Source organism: Cygnus olor, chromosome 17 (genome assembly GCF_009769625.2).
Source record: "Cygnus olor isolate bCygOlo1 chromosome 17, bCygOlo1.pri.v2, whole genome shotgun sequence".
NCBI classification, from domain to species: domain Eukaryota; kingdom Metazoa; phylum Chordata; class Aves; order Anseriformes; family Anatidae; genus Cygnus; species Cygnus olor.
The window spans coordinates 12,382,694-12,400,011 of NC_049185.1; the positions used below are offsets into that span (position 1 = coordinate 12,382,694).

The window sequence follows — 17,318 nt, forward strand, 5'->3', positions numbered from 1 at the left end:
GTAATCCATTTAAGACAGGCACACTGAAAAGCCATTTGAGGACAGCATCTGGACTTTTTTTTTCAGTTCATCAATTCTAAGAAACAAACAGTGTAGCTAAGTAACCCTTAAACACTACAGTTCTGAGAACTATGCCCCCTAGAGCTCTGCAAGCCAATTTAAGGCATATATCCCAAACCCCTAAACTCCAACTCCATCCCAAAGATTTCCTGATGATTATACAGTATCTTTTCCACTGGCTCTGCTTAGGCAGATGTGGAAGAAAATTTTCTGAACGTATACAGTTAAGCAATTCATGTCTGCATAGTCTCCAAGCATTCAAACCATCAGCTGTCTGCTGGTACACCTGCAAAATTATAGTGTGGCATTTATGTCGAATGTTAGCTGCCAGGCATAATAACCAGTAATTGCTCATCAAGCGCTCCACAGTGCCTGCGTGCACACTGATTCCCAAGATAAGCATAAGACAGTACCCCTCAAGAGATAGATGGCCTAATCTATTTCAAGGTACTCCACATTTACTGCACAGTGACAATGCAGACCTGCAGTTTCCCCCTATTACTTCAAGTCAAATACACCAGCATCCATCTCCCTGGTTGACGGACCAATTAAACGAAGTATCTTCATGTAGCTTTATTTTAGACTACTGTGTCTCGTGGCTTTCTATGTAATGAACACAGTCAAGCTCCGTGGAATAGCCTAAGGAGCCAAAAAAAAGAGTAATGGTATTACCCATTATTGTATTGCCTTTTGGTTATGTTGAACTGCACAGGTTATCTTTAATGGCTTCAAAACTACAAGAACGACCAAATGATTTTGGAAATGGTTCAATGCTACTTATTCTCAGAGAACTCTTGCGGTGTAAAGAAGCAAATACAAATGTATACTTTTGCATGAGTTGCAATACCAATCCACCAATTCCTACAGCAAGTTCTCTCTGCATCAGACCCCAATGTAACTACATCAAGTTAAGAAAGCTGTTATAGCATTAACTGTTCTGTAATAGAAGACCTTTAGAAAGTTCTTTAAAATTAGATATCAACACAGGGGAGAAACCTATCACCTGGTTATTTACACCACTCGGTTGAGAGATATTCGCCTGGACACACAAATGTCATTGGCACTTTGCCTAGAATTCCATACCCAGATATGTATCCTAGTATGAAGTGCTCCGTCACTTCCCTACATGGTCATCTTTTTGCAAACACCATGTCAAAGGCCATCACAATACTCTTGCGCTTGAGACACGGGCATGCACACACTCTCCCTCACCTCCAGGTCTTGACACTAACGGTGGTACATAGTGTATTGCTCTTCTCAACTTGCTTGGGAGCTTTTCTGAGTTTGATACGATTAAAATTTCATCATTGTCTGACTACAAGTTAGAATTTATATTGTTTCGATATCAGCGTTCATATTACACTGAAGCACTTGTTTTCTGTATAAAACAACCACATGACGTACTTAATATAACCCATATAGTCACCTTCATTGAAGATGCAATTGACTATATTTGCCAATATAAGAAAAATGAGTGCTTAAAACTAGCTTAGGACTATTTGACCCACCAGATTAAGTGAGTGTTTTAATTAGTATGTGCTTCTACAGTCAGTCGACAGGCTAGACTATTTATGTTAAAGGACAATCACAAAAGCTGGGTAATTGTTTTTCTACTAAGCATACTAGTTTAAGTTTCCTTTTTTTTAAATCCATTCCACATGCAAACTATCACTGATCTACAATCAGATTTTAAAATAATGCAGTAGTTCCCCTGTGAAAAATAGGGTACCATGCTTGATAAAGACGGCCTAGCAATATAGGTATGCTAGTCAGCAATTTATTTCCAATTCATTTTTCTCCTTCAGATAAAGATTTTCCAAAGAGATGTCTAAAGTCACAAGCAATTGATTTTATTGATACTGACAACGCACACCAATGTAAGTAAAGCCTGCACATCCCCCAGCTGTTTCACATACAACCTGAGCTTTGTCTTTTTCTGCAAGATGAAAATGGGATTTCTCTGCCGCTTCTGAAATAACAAAGAACGAGTTGGGAAATTTCTGTGCTCTAGGCACCTCTCAGAGCAACAAAATCCAACATTTTTCCTTAGCTGGATACCCCAAACCTGTATAAAATACAGTCATCAGTTTGCCGTTCTACCAATACTAATTTAAGTACCCCCCAAAAAAATCAATATACTCCCATGATAAACTGCTTCCAGAACTACCGGTCTATTGCAAGCATTTAAAACTGGGAGAAAGAAAACTTCAGCTGCTTAAACAAAATCTCACTGCAGAACTCATGGATTTAAATTGACTGTAGAATACGGTAATGGTGAGGTAAAACAGAGTAAGTGACAAGGTATCATAATTCACCCTTTATTTCAGCTATCAGCACTTTGTATTTGTACTTGTTCTTCACCCACGGACACTAAGAGCAAACTAGCCTCAGCCTTGACGAGATTCACGCTCACTCGCAGTCACCTCAGCCAGAGCTGCCATAGCTGAATCATCCTGTGCACAGGACTGAGACTCTGGACAGGGCTTAGCAAACATTAAAGTTTCTCAAGGAATGAAAGCTGGGCAGCCAGCCAACACCAACTTCATTTCGAGTGCATACTCTCTCTCTGCCTACTAATTAAAACAGCAGGATAGTCAATTTTAAGGGTATATATTTATCTCCACCTTTGACAGCTACCACTTCTAAAAGCAAAGGAAGGCTAGGGGAAAAGAAATAGTTTGATGTACACCCTAAATTACTCCCGAAGGAGCAATCGCTCAGTTAACAGTTGATAATGACCTACGAAATATGAGTATGCAATTACTCCTGACATTTAACAAGAACCACCCACTTTTATCTGGGAAGAAATCAGAAACAAAGTCACTGACCAGTCCAATTTAGTGAAAGAGATATTGCTGTGGCATTATCACCAAAGTGAAAGAGTTTTACATTTTTCATTTCATACTTTTATTTTGGCACTCCTTCCAGACAAAGATACATCTTTTAGGACAAGTCTATTGAAAACATTGATGCAAGAGTCCAATCTTTCGATCTAGGGCTTTATTTATCTATTTTAAAAAGAAGCGATGAATGCATGGGGTTCAAATGCTCACAGTAGAGAACAGGATGCTCTACTTTATTTAATAATTATTCTATTTGCAGCCTCCTGTACAGCAATACATAAAAGAAAGATGTGCTAAGGCATTATCAAAGATGAGAAACCAACGATGTCACATGCCAGGCACATATTAGCTGAGGACAGAGGAAGACATTTGTAATGAGAAATTGAAAAGAACTGCCGCTGCAAGCGTAAGAGTTGGAAAAAATTTCAAATTAAATTATAGCTTTCTTTATCCAAAGGACAGAGTGTGACTAAACAAAAAAAAATCTCTGCATTTCAAAATTTAAGTCATCACATTTAAGAGCAAGGAAAAAATGTTGTGATAGAAAACAGACAAGTTATATGATAGTCTGAACCCAGACTGCAGAAAATACAGTTTTAGAGTAGTGACAAGTGTTTTAAAACCTGTACTCCAATTAAGATGCTTTGCTTTTAGACCTGCTAATTAAACTAAGTGGCAATTTGAAAAACAATCCCCTCAGTGCAAATGCACATTTAAAGTAATTACAGATGAACAGAAGCAAAGTTGTTCTTTAAGTGAAGCATATACTTAAGACTTCTCTAAGAACTCCCCCCAGGGCCTCAAATTATTAAGACAAGGCCCCCACAACAGTTTTCCAATATACACTAATACATGTATGTACCACATAAATGAGCCTTACCTGCCACTTCTACAATATCACCTGGGACGATGTCCCTTGCTTTAATCCTTTGAACACTCTTTCGGTCTTGTCGATATACTTTACCCATTTCTGGTTCATATTCTTTAAGAGCTTCAATAGCATTTTCAGCATTTCTTTCCTAAAAGACAAAAAAAACCATGCAATTAAAAAAGCCTCCAAGGTAAGAAAAGGTAACTATGTCAGACCTGACTTTTCAAATGCAGTATCGTATGAATACTACTAGACTCAGCTCAGCTACATTTATTCACAACAAAAATTATGTGACCCATCCCCTTATGATGTTGCTGACTGGAAATCATTACAGTGTAATTCAGATATTGGTGGGCATTTAGAAGCTAGATGCTGTTTATTCAAACTCAGCAGTATTTCCTATCAAGAAAATCCTTCATGTCTTGTTATAGAGAACTGCACAAACCATTCTATGTAACAGTGATTTTTTTTCATGTCAAAAAGCAGCCATAAGTATATCCATGAGTTGTAATCCTAGTCTTGTCTCAGCTGTACCTTACTAGCTGGAGCAGCTTGCATTCAGACTGGAGTGGGCTAGCAACACTGAATTTCACTTACTAATAGAAGTGTCAAGTTAAGATACTCAAAGTTTCCCCAACAGCATTATTATCAGTTTCATTTCAGCAAATTAAGTCACACTAAGGTGAAATTTAGGCACACTGACAAGAAGCTTCCCCAGAGTCTAGCAGTTTACAAACTTAGATGAATCCCCACACACAGGTTTTTATTTCCACAAACACTAGCACAATAACTTTCCTATCTCAATTGCAGTTTCCTCAGCTTAACACTACCAGAGATTGCTGTCAATGCAGTGATGCTACCCAGAGATAGGGCAACGTGAGAAACCAACAGCCTATCATTACTGCTCCTTTAGCTCAAGGAATAACAACTTATTTCTCATTTTTCCATTCAATTTGAAAGTACAAGCATCATACAGTCCTGAAAATGGTAAGGGTGCAGCTCGTACACCTAGTTTTTAGAAAGTCTTCACTTCAAATAGATACCAAGCTTTCTAGATGCAAAAACTTGACCCAGCACGTATCAAAGCAGACACTTAATCCTCAGAAAGTCCAAGGTTGAGGTATGAGGTGTTTCCACAAAACAAAGCAGCTCACGAAAGCTACCTTGAAGGACTTTTGTTTACATGGTACAGCTCTGTGCCAGGCCGTGAAGAGGTACCAGTGCAGGTCCCAAAAGCTGTTAGTAATACTAGCCCATATTCCACCAGGTAAATTGATTCTGCTCCTCAACAACATAATGCTGACATTACTTCTCCATTCATTAGCTAAGACTTAACATTAGGCAAAACCTTAAGGTACAAGAGAAAGTCTCACAAAGAGAACATTAAATATAACTTTTACTTCAAAAAGGAGAAATGAGAAAGAATTTACATGATTCAGATAGGATAGTCAGCTCAGCATCTTAGACCATATCTTTTTGCTCCCAGTTTGCTTGATTGGAAGGTAGGTACGCTGACCTGTCAACCACTTAAGTACTAGCAGATGGCGCTTTGGGAAATGTGCACATGGAAAGAAAGGTTGAAAAGGGCAGAGCTAAGGCAATGACTCAGTTGCTCACAGTACCTGTAGAAACAGATACAGTTATGGGTGGAGACTACGTACTGTGACTTTTTTCCATGCCCATTAAAACAAGGGAATGAGTCATTTAATCTGTGCAGCAATTCTGTTTCACAATTAAGTTCGGTGCATGTAGATGTATAGATACTCTCTGCACACTTAGCACATCTGAAAAAATTATTCCATACAAGAGTTTATCCAACTACACAACCAAGTTCCCAAACTAAACGGATAGCTTTACCCTACATTTCAGGCTTCAGATTATTATGTGCCGAATTGTAACACAAAGTTTCAAGTTATTAAAGATTAATTCTTCCACAACTGCTTTATGAAGATTTGAATACAAAGTGACACTTAAGGGTGCACTGCTATCATTCTTCACTCTACATCACCTCTTTGTCCATTACCAGCTCTAGCTGTTGTGCAGCAAGCAGGATTCCACTAGAAAATCGATATTCTGCTACTTGTGTTTGAACAAAGCAAAGGGTAGAAACATGTAGCAATGCCACTGAAAGACACTTCTGGTGGTTAACAGTGTTTAGGCTCGACTGCAACATGTTTTAACATGCTAAGAGGTGTCTCCCTTAGTTTTCATTGTTATTTTGGACAGCATTTTTGTTTGGTTTGTTGCGGTTTTTTTTTTTTTTTTTTTAAGCCTGAAGCCTAACTTGCTAGGATAGCAAGTACATATGTTACATTAACACCACCCCTTTAAAAAAAATCTGCAAGGGACTTAAGTTACCTTAAAACCCCATAATACTTTTTATCTGCAGAAAAAAAATCTAATAAAATGTTCCATCTGAAGTGATCAAATTTGGCAAAACAAAATTGTTCGTATAATTGACTATTTTAAGAAGTGTCAGTACACATTATTGCCAATATTATTTTAGAATTAAGAACTGTAGTAATTGAAGAAGAAGAATACTGTGTTAATTCCGTCAACAAATGCACTAAAACTAGTATTTGTTCTCAAAAGGAAACAGACAGGAAACAAAATTACAAGTGTTTCATCCTTTGTTCCTCAGCTGGGACAAAGCCACTTTTTTTGTAAACCTATAAAAATGATTGCTTCTTAGCTTTGCAATGTTTATTTCCTGAATTCAGGACTTCATTCTAGACTGTTGAGCTGATGCGTTGATCAGTGTATGGCTAAACACACTGACGGGCACTTTGCCTTGTTGGCAATACTTCTGAAGCTTTCATTTCACCTTTAGCCAATGCTTTCTGTCTAGAATTTATATGATACATAGACTCTCAGAAATCTAAATCTACCCATACGTATTGCTTGCATTGTATGAGGCACCTGACACTACAGCGCACAGTTCCTCTTAAACCAAGAAACTCCACGACATTTGTGACTTGGTATTGTAAAGGTATCTGCATACCTGCCACACTCCCACAATTGCGTTGGCTACTAATATAAGTAAGATTACAAATGGCTCTACAAACGCTGTGATTGTTTCTTCACCTTCTTCAAACCAGGCCAGGACCTGTAAGAGAGAAACACCGATTTAAATCAAGTGATTTACATAGACACCTTGCGAACCTAAGACACCGTAAATTTCAGCTTGAGGTTCAACTCCTCAGACTTCAGCAATTTTGAAGAACCCTCAAATCTTCCAAGCTGTAGCTCCTGAAGGAGTTGGCAATATGCAATGGAAAAGGAGAAAAAGAATCTTTACTGAAACAGTACAAAGTTCATTCCGAAGCCTGCTCTTCTTTTAAAGGAGAAAGCTATTTATTTGGGAACCATACTGCTACTCTTGCTTCAAAACCGAAAGCAGAAGTCGTGACAATGGCTACAGCACTGAAAAGTTGCAAAAATTTTTCATTACTGTCTAAAACAAGATGCAGACTGATTAGCTTGACTACTTAGAGCACTAAAGCTTTGCATGATTAAGGTTTATGCATAGCTAGATTCTGAATTTTAACTAAATTGTTCTTTATCAGTAACTTAGACAAATTAAAATAGCTTTACAAATTTTCAGTAAGTAGATATGAAAAATAAATATCTACTAATTAAAATATAAGTGATGTTCTATTGAAGCATTTAAGTGAACCGTACAATTACATCTGAAGTTGAATTCGGAGCCAAGGATCCAATAAAATTTAAACTTTTTTTTTTTTTAAGTAAATCAACTGGAAAATTTGCATAAAAGACACCAAGAAGATTTTAATTCATTTGCTTTCGAATTATGTTCTAGTTTTAGGCTTCTGCCATTCATTTGACTTCAGGAGAATGGGTAAGCGTCAGGGCCTCTGCAGAGTTCTGTAGCTACTGAAGAAAAGTCAAGCTAATGTGACCAGAGAGGAAGAGCTTTTTCGTCAACATATTGAGCAACAGGAAGCCTGGAAAGTGACAGTAAATAGGAACAACGTGTTGAGATAATTAGGGCTGGTAGTCAGGCAACAGCAGCACTCTGAATCACTGACTGCAGTGAGCAAACCGTTACTAAAGCAAGCACCATAATTCCACTGACATGCTGCTCAGAGCTATTGCTCAATTGTGAAACACTCCAGGACGTTAAAAGGAAGAAGGAGCAGCAGCATGAAAGCCTCAAGCAGAAAGCAGACTGTCAAGCAAACCCAATGCAACAACAAATTTTATGACAAAAGAATAAACTTGCAAGACCCAGGTTACGATTAGTAAGACTGAACCACTCCAACTGGCAATGCATTATTTGGAGGGTCTGCGTAATCCCTCTGGAGAGGGAGGGATTTAGTTAGGAATTCTTATGCTCTTCACATCTCGATGCCTCTTCCCTCCTCCCACACCACGTATCTTCAATCCCCAGTAACAGCTTCTGCCATTTGACCCGCTGAAGCGCAGCCTACACAGTAGTTTTCACTCAACACGTTACCCCTTATATCACGGACAGCTTTTACTCTTCACCAGCACTGTTGCCTCTAGCAGAGCTATAGAAATGGCTAACAGCATGTCCCAGTTTCCTTGGCATATACAAAGCCACACACCATCAGAAAAGCTGCTTAGTATCTGTTTCTTCCCTCCTTTTCTTTATTGGGATTCCACACAGCCAATCCTGCTTCCAAAAAAGCAAGGAAATTCAATCATTTTCTAGCATTGTTAACAGAGCAGACAACCGCAAGGTTAACTGGAGTAAAACATCTGCTTTACATAATACTAAACCATAATCTTTGCAGATTGAAGACCATGTGGGTTGTAAAACAACACCAAGAAAGCCTGCAACTTCAAGAGGGAAGGAAAGCAGCTACAAGAACAGCATGATCCACGCACATCAAGGAGAGCCAAAATTAAGTTTGAGATCTTTCTTTCAATAAGCCATTATTTCAAAAAGAGCCGATGAACTCAGAGATCCTAACGGTACAAATCTATTAAATTGCCTTAGATCTTCACTGTTGCTTGTTTGGCAAAGTTATCAATCTGTAACTAGATTAAAATGAAATACCCAGTTAATCCTGGAGGCGAGCAGCACACATCTCGCCCGCAAAGTTTCCACACAATTATTAACTGTGGAACAGAACCTACACTGTGTAGTTCTAGAGTGCAAACATAGGCGTGTAAATAACAGAACACCTGAATGCGAGTCCTTGGTTTTGCTCTAGCAAACTACTGCTACATTAGCACTCCACTGAGGACATTTGTGACCTACAAGACTTACTGTACTAACAAATGAGGGTTATTATTTGATAGTAGCCTGAAATTAACAAAAACACAGCAAGCTCAGAAGGTAGAGCAAGGAATACACATAAGTTTAGGAGCATTTCGTTATGCATTTTTGGTAACAGATCTTAAGTCAAAGCCTAGTGGAGACTAGACTCAATGCCCTGGGCAAGAATTATATGTCAAAAAAAGCTTCCATTAGCACACTTTAAAACCCTGAAGAGGTTTTCCATGAAAGACCTTTGGCTGCTACTCAGAAGGGCCCCACCATATTTTAGCCACTTAAACTCACATGTAGAAAAGTTTAATTACCACATCATCGATCTCCACTGTACTGTTCAGGTCAGTAGGAAAAATTATCATTTAAGTTTTAAAAAGCAAGAAAAAGATAAAATAATTGCTCAAGAGAAACAGAAGCCTGACAGCATAAGGGAAATCAATAGCAAGACCTACCAGTCCCATACCAACAGCTAACATAAGCAGCTTTGAGGACAACTTTCATTCAGCACATCTGATTTAGTGTTGCTAGAATTATGGCTTACAGACGCCTACTTTATCCAAAGCATAATGGAGTGGACCTGCAGGATACTAAGTCCAAAAACATGCAACAACAGGCAAACAGCACTTAATTTTTGTGGTTATTTAAAGAAACGGGGTCAGAAGTACAATGCAGAAGTCAGCCAGCAATGAGGCAGACTACTGATCAATACAGCTACAAGAACAGAAGTGTCCTTACAGCCTTTTGCATTTCTACAAATTAATATCTGTGGATTGTGAGGTTAAGTTACGGTGGCAAACTGCCTCAGGTGTCCATTTGTCATTAAGTAACAGAAACAGAATAAAATGAAGAATGGAAGTTTCAAGATAAAATTCTGTTGCCCAGCAGGCTGTACCTACTAACAGAGGAAAAGCAAACAGTTTGTTGTCAGCAACCTAACAAGGCTTTTTTTTGTTTGGTTTTCAATTTGACAATGGAAACTCTGAAGTGAGCAAGCAGATTAAGACCTCATCCTGACAAAAAAAAGTCTTAGACTAATTAAAGCTAGTCATGTAGAACTACAGAAAGCTTTTAAGAGAGCGCTCTTCTCACAGGGCACACTGAGTTAAGATTCAGTACATTCTGGACAGAGTGCTAACTACTACTGCTCAAAAGTCTTTTCAATGATTTTTCTTCTCAATACAAATTTACTTAATTTTAAGCAGATACAAGCTATTTTAGCAGTTCTGATACTTGTTCTAGTTACTTGACAGTTATCCTGAACACCAGGAAATAATAAAGGTAAAATCCCCAATTTGCTAACAGATTTATTTTTAATTGCTACCCAAGAAATCTTGACCAGAATTATTAGTAAGAAATCAAGAATTTTATTGGGTCAGCAGGTTGTAAATACCCAACATTTATGCTTCTCCGTACTTCTAAATGCAAGTACATTCCTGTGATTACTGTAGCAAAACCAGTGAAAATAAAGATACAGAGTACTTAGTTTAATTTATACAAATTAAAATGGAATCACAATTGCTTCTTACTCCTTTGTCACCCCACCTATCATTTGGTGTCTCGGGTCCTATTGAGTAATCTGAGCTTGGCTAAAAGCATGCCAATGCAATGTACTTCAGCAACCCTTATCTCGTGTCACATACAGCTCCTGACCTTACCAGGTAGCTCTGGGGTGATCCCAGGGCAAAGCCTGCAACATTTTACTGGCACATCTAACTCCCTTCACCAGCAGCTTTGTTCACCTTTTAACACAGATGAGGCTATACTCATGCTAATTTCCAGGATATAATCAACTTCTCCAGCCTAAATCACAATATATCGTTTTAATCTAAACACACACATCCACTAGCAGAAAGAGACCCAGAACATTCACTTTTAAGTTAGTTCAGGCATTACAGAAGTAATTGAACTAAAGAGGAGTGCTCTCAGAACGCTGAAGATTTAACTAAAATACAAGCTTTTGCTAGTTCTAGCACATACTTCATCTTGTAGGAGAAAACTCAGAAACGTGATGCAGAGTTAAGACTGTACAGTTAAGCGTACATCACATTCTTCAAAGCATTATTCCCAATCAGGGGCACAAGTAACATTTTACAACTTGAAGTGATTTATAGAGCAAAGCAAGCTTATTTTTAATGTAAATACTGTAGATTTTGGTGTGTGCTATTGAAGTAGCAAGAATTAAAAGCTGGATTTCATGGTAAATTGAACATCCTCTTACTTACACCTAGAAAGTCAAGCTACAAAGGCCCCTGAACCACTGAGATGCATTTCTCAAGTTACCTCTGTAAAAGCTTCACCATGTCTGACAAAACACTGGGACAAGATCCGAGTGCGTGTGTAGATCCATTTACTTCGAATCAGAAATTACACGGTTTCTCTTCAAAAGCCATACTTAAGGCCAGTAAAAATATTGGAGAAACAATAGTGTAAGAATTGAAGCTGTTACTAACTTGGCACATCTGTAACAGCAGTTCCGACTTGGAATGTAGCATACGGTATCTGCAGCCAAGGCAACAGGCAGCATATGACCCCCGCGATCAGCTAGGGTGACACGGATTCAGCTGTTAGTCTGATTTATTTTACTGACACATACCTGACAGGGCTTGTGGGAGTAGAGGACACAAAAGGCACTCTGAACACAGAATATTATGGTATGTAATAGGTGATGTTTCTACACAAAAATGTAGCTGAAGGCAGATCTTGATGTTAAAGACTTTTTCTGAGCCATCAATCATAATAGTAAAAATCTAATACGATTTAAGATCACAACACAATTACCAGAGAAGCTTCCATGATACAAACTAGTACCCTAACATACCTTGAGGTCCCATCTCTCACACCTGAACCTTCCAGTTCAACAGTTTCTTTAAACTGACAATTAAGAACTCCACTGCTTTCACTGCCCTAACAGCACCCATGCCTTTCCCGCAAGCACGCAATGCCAACCTGCTGCCACTAGCATGGTGAAGCACATTCTCCATCTGATCCTCAGTAAACTCAACTGCTCAAATTCAAGCAAGTTTTACTGACAAACTCAGAAAAGCTTAAAAATAAAGTCAATTCTATGCTCATGCTTAATTTCAACTTTCGGCCCCCTTGCTAGTAATTCAAAGACTTAGCAAGATTTGGGGGTCATTCATCCTTAAGCCCAAGCTCGTTAAGCCATTTTCCCCCATTCATTGTCATTCAAAGTAAACAATTCATTTAAGCATCTTGACAGAAACTCCCTTTTGGATACACACCAGGTCTATAAGTCTTCAGCTGGAAGTTATTTCAAACCAGAGCCATCATCCAGTCTTACTTCTGTTGGTACACTATCCAACACCCTACCTGAGTACTGTAGTTTAGTGTCTATCAAGCGATAAATTATAGTAAGAAGTAGTCACTGAACTGAAGTGTGAATCCGCACATCCAGTCCCACGTCTAAGTCTGAGGGGTCTGACACTGTCCCCAAGAAAGGCAAAGTCACATTAGATGAAAGAGCAGCTATCAGTGGTATTACTCAATATCCTAAAGCAACACAAATTTAGCTGACTCCATTTTAAGTTTAATTATCCATTTCAAGATCTCTACGGTACAGGAACTTTTGCATGCTTTCCAACAGTACAAACGGCAAGACTGAATTCCTAAAGCTTGCAAAAGACAGCGTAATACACGCATTTAAGTTAACTTCTAGTATTAAGCTGCTCTACCATAAGAATGGCTTAGCATAATTTATTAGTCTCAACTTTACTACATTAAATAATGGAGTCGTACATATTTTCATGTTCTCTCATGGAAAAACTACTGTCCACATGCTTAACACAGCTACACACTCTATTCAAATGTTTTCAGGAACCCTAGAATTTAGTTGATGTTAATTCCACCCAATTTTACAGCAATACAATCTATGAACACATTCAACAGTTCCTTACAGCTGCTACAAAAGTCTCTAATATGCTTTCATCAAGAAAAAGTGTCAAAACAAAATAAAATCAGACAATGATCACATTCTGAACAGGGAAAAAGCCAGAAACAAACAGGAAGGGGGAGTGCTTTTGAAGTGCTGTAATAAAACGTATCAAGTTTTTTCCTTTACATTTCATTAAAAGGAAAATCCCTGCTATTCCCAAAATAATCCTACAGTGGGTAGCCATAACTCTTAAATAGGAGACAGAGAAAAAGGCAGAGCAGTAGCCCAAGGTCATACACCATGCCAGTTGCACAAAAGCAGAGAACCCAGATACACCCTACACTCCTTTCGACTACAGTCTCCCCTTAATTAGGCAGCAAAATTAGGCATACTGAAAAAAAGAAATTGAATCCAGTTACTAATAAAGTTTGCAAAGCGTGCTTGGCAGTGTGTATTATATGACTTCTGTCTAGTATTGTACTGAATACTCATATTCAGCAATGAAATCTTTAAGTTTGGTGAAGTTGGTTTCTTCACTTGGTTATAATAAAAACAAAATAATATATTTTGGAAGGAAAGGCTAACAATATTCTGTACTGTCATTTATCTCATCCCCTTTCCATCCTCTGGGAAAAGAAATGAGAAAGAGAAGAGGAAAAATGGTTTCTGAATGACCTGTTTATTCAAATTTCTATGGGCAGCCCGATTTCCTCCCCAGGAAACAGGAGTGAGTAAAGCATCAATGTCTCCACAGCCAAGATCAATGCCACCAACCACTGCTCAGCTGGTTACGGTATATACATACCAAAACCCAGCGCATTTTGAAAGGAGGTGTCAGTGTGGGGATAGATAAAGCTTCCCTTGGTCAAGGATCAGCACCATGGCATGCGGCAGCAGCCACAACAGGTCAACCCTTCCCCCATCTCCACATCCTCCCCCATTACAGAACAGTTTCTCCTCTGCCCATCTAATTACCTTGCCCTTAGCTAGAGTCACAATTTCCACACCCCCAACAGCTGCAGGTTTTTTTTTCCAAGTAGTTAATTACAACTTGAGGGCAAAGTCTACTATAAACTTTTATTTCTACCGAAACAATTTAATATTCTGCACTTTTTTTTCCTGTCATCCAGCTCCCTAAGATGCATAGATTTCATCTTCCTTCTAGACTTACAACTTCGTTCAGATTTCCATTTTTCTGTAAACGCATGCCCTTTACATATTACATAAGATGACCAACTAAACGTGCTTTTAAAAAAAAAAGTTTCATTCTTGTTCTTTTAATCCTGTACGCAAAGCAAAATGTTCATTTTATGACTAGACTATCCAAAGGTCAGTTACCAAATTTGGTCAACAATGGTGCCATCACAGCCGTCATCATTCTTGTCACTGTCAAAAGCAACAACTGTCACCTTGCTATTATCAGGAAGGGAAGGCAACTGGAATATTCGCCATGTAAATTCTATTTACAGTCCGCACTGCATCCAAAAATGTCTTGCAGTGATTATACATTGAGCTTGATAACAATTAACTCATAGGCAAGAAGGATGACCAGTTAAACACTTACTCAAGGTTAGTTTTCAAAGCCAACAAAAGCATTGGGAAACCCCACTTCAAATAAGCAAGCGGGGTTGAATGAGAAGTACTTTTAAAATACCTGCCTAGCGTAGTTACGTACTTCTGACTCATGCAGTGAAAGATTCCCTGAAACTTTCTTCTCTAGCATAGAAAAAATCCATTCACAAGGCAACCAATTTAAAAGAGAGTGATTTACTTAGTATCTTATGCTTCTACCTCTTGAAGAGGTGTGTACAGTTCCTATATGTTGGAACATACGTCATTTCTGAGTCTGCAATATACAAGCCAATGAAATAAGAACAATTCATACTTACAAAAGATATGCAAGCTGCCAGCAACAAAATTCTAACTAGTAAGTCTTCAAATTGTTCAATCACAAGCTCGAGTAAGGTTTTTCCTGCAATGTGTAAAGATGACATTTAGTCATGAATATAAAAAAGGATGAACTATCGACAAGAACTAGAAGATTTCAAAAAATGCTTACCTTCCTCAGCTGGTAATTCTGTCAGTCAGATTTTTTCAGGAAGCATGTCAAAGAGAAGAAATCATTGAAGAAATGTTAGAGTATTATAATGTATCCACCAGATATTGCTTCTGCATTGTACACCCAACTCAGTTGGGTTTGAGAGCTGTACCTTAAGAACAATTAAAGCGGCTCTTCTCATTATAAGAACTGAATAGGCCTGCTAGTCTTGCATTTTAAGACACATACAGGTTAGCTGGGAGCTGCTAAGGGTTGTAAATTCAGCCAAGTCATCACTCCAGCCAGCTGTGTGACTTCTGCTGTTACTGCATACAAAGGGTCAAAGGCTTAAAACGCTTTTCAAATGCTTTCTGACAAGAATTTTCCTCCACAACCACTTAAAAAAAATAAAAGAAGGAACTTGGTTCAAAATATTTCAAGTGCTTTTCTCCATTTCAGGATTTTCTCGTTTCTGCTCTCTATTTCCCCACAACTACATTTAGCAATACAAGAGGCATGAAAGGGGAGTTAAAGCTAAAGAAAAAGAAATACATATGATCTTCTCACAGCTTTTCATCTTTACGCAATGCCATCAGAGTTCAAAAGGGACTAGTAAGGCCAAATAATGAAGATTTTTTTTAAAAATCACCCTATCTGATGAATTTTGTGTCCCGACTCCAGAGAAGAATGTAAAATGAGGGACAGAAAGGTATCAGAAAGCATAGAAAAATGAAGGTCAAGACGGACAAAAAACCCACGGTGTTTCATTTCAGAATGGAAGAAGATTTCCCACCGTTAAGGTGAAAGGAAACGGAGGTGACATCCTCCTTCCCAAAGCAGCCCTGCGAGCTCGGGGTATGAAAGAAACCCACGAGGTGGAGTTCAAGTCAGCCATCTTCTCTCCCTCGCTCCTATTCCGGGTCCTGTAAGAGATGCCGGCTTTGCAAATACATACACGTCAGGCCTTGAAACCGGGCCCCGAGAACGATGAGCAGAAAAGAGAAAAGAGTGAAAAAAGGGAGCGGAGGGAGAAAAGAAGACGAATGCCAGCGACAGCATCCCCGCGGCTGAGGGAAGCGGGCTGTGGGGGCCGGTTCACCTACCGTTGGAGCCCCATTTCTCCTTCAGCTTCTTGACTTGCTCCAAGCTGAGCCCAGTGCTTTCGTTGACACCGAAATAAGCCAAAACTTCCTCCACAGTCTTTGTGTGTGCGTTCTCCATGGCTGGGACAAGGAGCAGCAAATGGTGCCTGGCTTCTTCTTTTTCTTCCTCCTCCTCGTCAGCGGCGGGCGCAGCGGCGAGCCCCCTCCTCAGCCCCCTCCTCAGCCCCCTCAGCGCCTGGCTCTGTCCCCCACCGCCCCCGTGCTATCACCATAGACCCCTCCCGCACCACAGGAGCCCTCGAGCCCACCTCACCGCCTCGCTCTTTCCGAAGGAGGCAGGAGGGGAAGCAAAAAAAAAAAAAAAAAAAAAAAAATTAAAAAAGGAGGGGGGGGGAAAACCGATGTAAAAAAAAAAAAAAGCCCCCGCCCCCCCTCCCACCCCACACGCCCTCTGAGGGAGCCGAGCGGGGCTTCGGGCACCCCCGAAGCCTAGCTGAGGAAAGCCGCTGCGGCCTGAGGGGCGCGGGGCAGAGCGCGGCCGGCTGGCCTCGCCGCCTCGCCTTTCGCCTCCCCGAGCTCCGAGCCGCCCCCGCGGACGGCGATAACGGCTCCGAGAGGCGGGGAGGGGGGGGGGGGGGACACAAAAAGGCGCAGCCGCCTCGCTGCCTCCCGCCGGGGAAGGGTCGCTACGCCCCCCCTCACACACACACACACACCGCCTCGATCCTCCCCTCAACAGCCCAAGGCCGCCGTTACGGCTGCGGGCTCGTTCAACCCCCCCCCCCCCCCTTCGGTTCTCTGGGTCCGGTCGCACACCGGCGGCGGCTCCTCTAATGTAACTTACGGGAGCTGGGCCGCCCGGGGCCCCACTCGCCGCCGCGGCATGTGGACGCCGCTCATTGGCGGGGCGAGCGGAGCGGGGCGGGGGATGGCGGGGCCCCGCCCGGGCCGCTGAGGCGATGGCGGTGGCGGTGGCGGTGCCTGGCGCGGTCCTGCGCAACGCGGGGCGGCCGCCCTCCGCCCGGGGGAGGAGGCGGAGGCGGGCGCTGCAGGCCTCATGCGGCGGCGGGAGAGCTTCCGCCCTGCCGGGGATGAGGCCCGCAGGCGGGGGGCGAGCTGGCCCGGCCCCGGGTCGCAGCCGCCTCCTGGTCCTGTCTCGACCCGTGTTTGGTGGATGAGGGGACGAGGGGATGCCGCCCAGCAGGGAGGGATGAGGCGATAGGCGCCTCAGTGCAGCGGCCTGTCGTGACT

The 17,318-nt window shown here is 40.8% G+C and overlaps 1 protein-coding gene across 2 annotated transcripts in view; it reads right to left on the bottom strand.

The window, feature by feature from the left end:
• ATP2A2 (ATPase sarcoplasmic/endoplasmic reticulum Ca2+ transporting 2) overlaps positions 1-16,913 on the bottom strand; it is a 45,149-nt gene extending 28,236 nt beyond the window's left edge. For both annotated transcript variants that reach the window (XR_005825066.1, XM_040576913.1), the window contains exons 1-5: positions 16,068-16,913; positions 14,986-15,003; positions 14,816-14,898; positions 6,776-6,880; positions 3,784-3,922 (exon numbers count right to left, since the gene is read on the bottom strand). Coding sequence is in view for 1 of the 2 variants with exons in the window: in XM_040576913.1 (XP_040432847.1) it covers positions 3,784-3,922; positions 6,776-6,880; positions 14,816-14,898; positions 14,986-15,003; positions 16,068-16,185 (463 nt within the window). In the remaining variant the exon portion in view is untranslated. The remainder of the gene's footprint in view (positions 1-3,783; positions 3,923-6,775; positions 6,881-14,815; positions 14,899-14,985; positions 15,004-16,067) is intronic.
• Positions 16,914-17,318: the final 405 nt, after the last annotated feature.